This window comes from Triticum aestivum, chromosome 1A (assembly GCF_018294505.1).
Source record: "Triticum aestivum cultivar Chinese Spring chromosome 1A, IWGSC CS RefSeq v2.1, whole genome shotgun sequence".
Classification (NCBI taxonomy): domain Eukaryota; kingdom Viridiplantae; phylum Streptophyta; class Magnoliopsida; order Poales; family Poaceae; genus Triticum; species Triticum aestivum.
In genome coordinates this window covers 566,528,280-566,532,786 of record NC_057794.1, presented here as the reverse complement: position 1 = coordinate 566,532,786, position 4,507 = coordinate 566,528,280, and the positions used below count along the sequence as shown (strand labels likewise).

Genomic DNA, 4,507 nt, shown 5'->3' with positions numbered 1-4,507 from the left:
GTCGGGTCTTCGTCTGGCTCGACGGGGCCGAGGAGGAGCGCCACTGACTTTGCAATCTCGCTGCCCACAACACCACATCAACGGCCCTACGTGAAGGTGGAGGTGTGCCAGCACTACTGGGACATGGTCATTCCGATGCCATGGGGCGACGCGCACCAACCTAACAGGTGGCACCTCAACCCGTATCGAGTGCTCGTGCCTCCCATTCTAGCCAGTGGCCGCACTCGTCTTTTGGAGATGAACCGCCAATGAGCCATGCTGCCTCCGGATCTCCTCCATGACGCGAGGTATGCCGTCGACTCACCATTGTGGGACACATGGTTCTGGGACGAGCACGACATGCGGCGGTAGACATTTTTTGTTGGTCGTGCTCCCAGCCCGTGGGTGCGCGTGGGTGTGTGCGCGTTCGCCATCCCGCCACCATCGATAGTAGCCGTTGACGACAACGAGCATGACGAGGTCCTCAAGAAGGTGCTCGAGGACTCCAGGCTCGACGAGTTCAAGGGGTGGGACGGCCTCGTGATGCAGCTCGCCTTGATGGCTGCCGGTGACGTTGCCATCCCCGAGCCGGAGGGTGGGGTTGTAGTGCAGGGCGAGGAGAAGATGTAGGAGAGGAGCCGTCCTGGAACCTGTGTTGGTCGGGCAGTCCTGGTCGTGGAAGTCGACTATGCCCTGCAGGTTGGAGTATGTGTCTGCCCTAGCCGTGTGGGTGAGTATGGAGTCGTGGTCACCGCCGGAGCTGTAACAGGCGCCGCCCGCCCACCTGTGACAACCACGGCCTTCGTCGACCTCGCTGCGGATGAAAAGCTATGGCCAGGACGGCGGCGACGGCCGGGACTAGAAGATCTAGGTCTTTTAAGTTTAAGTTATTTTTATGCTTAAGTTTAATGTACGGCGCCGAGGACGGCCGGGACTTTTGAATTTAATGTAATATATTTTAGATTAATTAATATATTTTAGATTTAAGTTATTTTTATGTGTTTTCAAGTGTAAGTTTAAGTTTTCACCTGACCGACAAAACAGCATCCGTTTGCGTTGGCTGGTTGGAGTGGGAATTACGCACCGTCTAGCTAGCTGAGTCGTACAGGATTTTCAGCTGTCAAAAAAAAAGAGTCGCACAAGATTTCCAAATAGGACGCAGCAAACAACATATCCGGACTCTAATATGATCACTTTCCTGGACGAATTTAGCTACCAAACACTAGCACACGATCGAATCGAATAAGACTAGTACGTAAGTCAACTCCAACACGTACGTTGACACCCTATTACTACTAGGTAGTCAAGATTACTGATTGTCAAAACAAAAAGGTAGTAAAGATTATTGCTAATATCTTGGTAAACGCTTCGTACCAGTAGTCGGGTTTAGGGTTTACCTGCGCCTCCCGTCGTCCTCGCCGCGCCAACTCAACCCCGTCCACAGGTTCGTGCCCACTTCTCCTCTCTCTCGCTTTCCCTTGGTGCGTGCTCCCTGATGGTTCCCTGGTTGGTTTTGCACCCGTCTAAACCCTAGCTATCAGATCCACTTAAGAGCAAGAGATACTCCATTAGCCCCCCTTGCAATCTGTGAAATACCCCAACTAATTGGCCAATCGACGCCGTTATTTAACCCATGATTCTTCTAGTTCGTAGCAACAAGCGTATACACCCGGAGAGATCTCAAGAGAAAAAAAGAGTAATGAATCGTTAGTTGAGAAACCATAAGGATTCCTAAAGAGAGTATTGAGTCGTTTGTTGAGATCTCGTCCATGCATGGAGGTATCTACTGAGTACCTGGGAAGAAGTTCTGTCTTGCTGCTGCATGAGGACTCGTGGTGGTACACAATTGAGACCGACAGTGCTCTCCATGTCATGGGAATAAGGGCGCCGGCTCTGTAGTCCAGTTATGTTCGTCAACCAAAAAAATTCAGAATTTTCCATAACTGCATATATGGACTGCCGTTGTGATCTCATTACGTTTACTTGTTTGTTGCCTTTTGTTGAACCAAACAGCTCCTAAAGGGGGTGGGCACTTGATATGCGTTTGTTGGCTCTAGAATACTAGGTTACTGTGTTACATAAACTAGAGCGACACATGTGTGAAATCCAATTATTTTCCACATACACAATCAAACCCTCTGTAGAATGGAGATGGAGGTATTGAATGAATTCCATAGTAACACATTGTCAATTTACCATGGTCCAAACTGATTTGTATTGTATTTTGACATTGCCAATTTTTACCTTTCAGTATTCTGCCATACAAAGATGGATTCAAATAAGGTGATTGCTGCTGCTAGTCTAACTGATGATCTTTTGGTGGAAATCCTCTCTCGGGTGTCGTTCAAGTCTTTCTGCTGCTTCAAATGTGTCTGCAAGGCTTGGCTTGCCTTTGCCTCTGACCCACACTACCAATGGAAACTGCCGAAAATTCCCACTGGTCTTTTTCACGGACGCAAAGATTCATCTGTTGCCCAACTTGTTAGCCTGTCACCAAACGATGAGGAAATTAATGGAGCTCTTACATTCTTGCCGCGGCATGAGCACTTAGAATTTGTGGACTGTTGCAATGGCCTAATTCTTTGTAACTACAAGAGCAGTTATACTTATCCAGAAGCTTGCCGCTTCATTGTGTGTAACCCCGCAACACAGGAGTGGAGGTCACTTCCTGATATTCACCTTGGCCCAGATGACTTCGCCTGTGATGCTTTTTTGGCCTTTGATCCATCATGGTCGGCACAGTTCCATGTATTTAAGTTTCATGGTTTTTGGGCACTCGATACGAGTAAATTTGAGGTGTTCTCGTCTGACCTATCCACATGGATTGTGGATGCTGCATGGAGTCCTTTTATAGACAGTTGTAGTCAACACCACTTTATAGGAGGAGTGTTGTACATGCACACAGGCGGGGATGAAATTCTGGGGTTGGAGGTAATGGGTTCTGGCAAACCACCCCGTCATTTTACTGTGAAGTTGCCGCATGGCCATTCGGATCTCGTATCTGGTTGTTTTGGTCAATCATCAGGGTTCTTGCAGTGTGCACTTCCAGAGGAGAGTGGTCATACAGTTGCAGTTTTCAATCTTGATACTTGTGATTCCTACAAATGGTCTTTGAAGTGTCGTCTTAGTATGGGCAATCCATTTGGAAGGGGCGAGTTGCTTCACGGTGGTGCTGCGGGTTGGTTCCGTTGGTGTGATTATCAGATTGTCGCTCTTGATTCGGAAAGAAAGGCTCTCTTCCTTGTTGACAAGGTTCAAATGAAGCTTTTTTCGTACAACATCATCACTGGGAAACTTAGCAAGATCAAAGATGGTTGTCGTACGGACTACCTTTATTACGTGGCATGCTACTCAAAACTTTCAGTTCTCTCCTCCTTGGATCATAGACAAGAAACTCGTTAATTATTCAGGTTGTAGCTGACAAGAAACTTGTTAAGGTTGTGGGTGTTTGTGTCTGTTTCACAATACAATGGATTAGGTTGGTAACATGGTGTAGAAACAGAATAACCTCAATTGTGCCGCAAATGAGGTTAACTGGCTAAGGACCATTCTAATTTATGCAAGTTGTTGTTCCTATATATGGTTAACCACACCTGAATGTTCTTACCAGAATGTTAGGGACTGGAGATTGTTTTTTTTTTTAACTTCTTTTGTGCTTACATGCTTTGCTTTGGGAAGGAAATTAAGGTTGTATCGAAAAGAGATGGGCAATGTGGAGGATTCGCTGACACTCCTCATTCATGTGTCCAATGGGAACAATGTTTTTACATTTATAAAATAAAAAAAAATTGCCACAGTGCATGCACATGTTTCCTACATATCTATACAATTTCACGGTTGAGCATCTATAGGTCATGGATGTTCTTGCCAAAAATGTTAAAAGCGCGAGGAATGCCTTTGTTTCTCCCATGCTTGCATGCCTTGTTTTCGGGAGGAAAATAAGGTACTTTTAGTGCCCTTTTGAACAAAAGAGATACCCATACCCTGGTGAACTCGTGCGCGCCAGGTGGGACTGCTCGTTTTTGTCGGCTACCACGCATTCATCCCCATCCAACTCTTCCCGGTTCCCCTTTTCCCCATTTCTTTCACCGATTCAAGTTCGGGATTTTATCCATCCATCCATGTGTACTTTCGGGCTTGGTGACAATCCAATATGGGTTCACAGCGGATCCGGTGGCGACAGGACCTACACCTCGACCACACCTACTTGTTGATCGCCGCCGCCACCGCCGCTGCTGATGGATGGTCGTGGAGTGGGCGCCCTTGAACCTGAGCGGTGGATCTCCTTCCGGTAATCTCTCCTCTTCCCTTATTTTTGTTCTTTCTTCCTAGATGCTTGGCCTGCTAAGCTCTAGCAATGGCGTGGATCTTGGATCCTTGTGGAGTTTCTTATGGTGATGAGAAAGTGGCTCAGCAATATCCCCTGTAGAGAGAGAGAGAGAGAGAGAGAGAGAGAGAGAGAGAGAGAGATGAGCAATGTGGGGAATTCACTAACACTATTGTGCCCAACAATGGCGGAGCTACGTGT

General features: G+C 47.2%; 1 protein-coding gene across 1 annotated transcript; it reads left to right on the top strand.

Moving 5' to 3' along the window:
- The first annotated feature begins 1,244 nt into the window (after positions 1–1,244).
- LOC123181538 (uncharacterized) lies at positions 1,245–3,557 on the top strand. The gene is made up of 2 exons (XM_044593823.1): positions 1,245–1,423; positions 2,231–3,557. The coding sequence occupies exon 2, from the start codon at positions 2,248–2,250 to the stop codon at positions 3,379–3,381; it is 1,134 nt and encodes a 377-aa protein (XP_044449758.1). The 5' UTR covers positions 1,245–1,423; positions 2,231–2,247; the 3' UTR covers positions 3,382–3,557.
- The last annotated feature ends 950 nt before the right edge of the window (positions 3,558–4,507 follow it).

Excerpts from the sequence above, each read along its gene's own strand:
- LOC123181538 (XM_044593823.1), top strand. The coding sequence starts at position 2,248 with ATGGATTCAAATAAGGTGATTGCTGCTGCTAGTCTAACTGATGATCTT.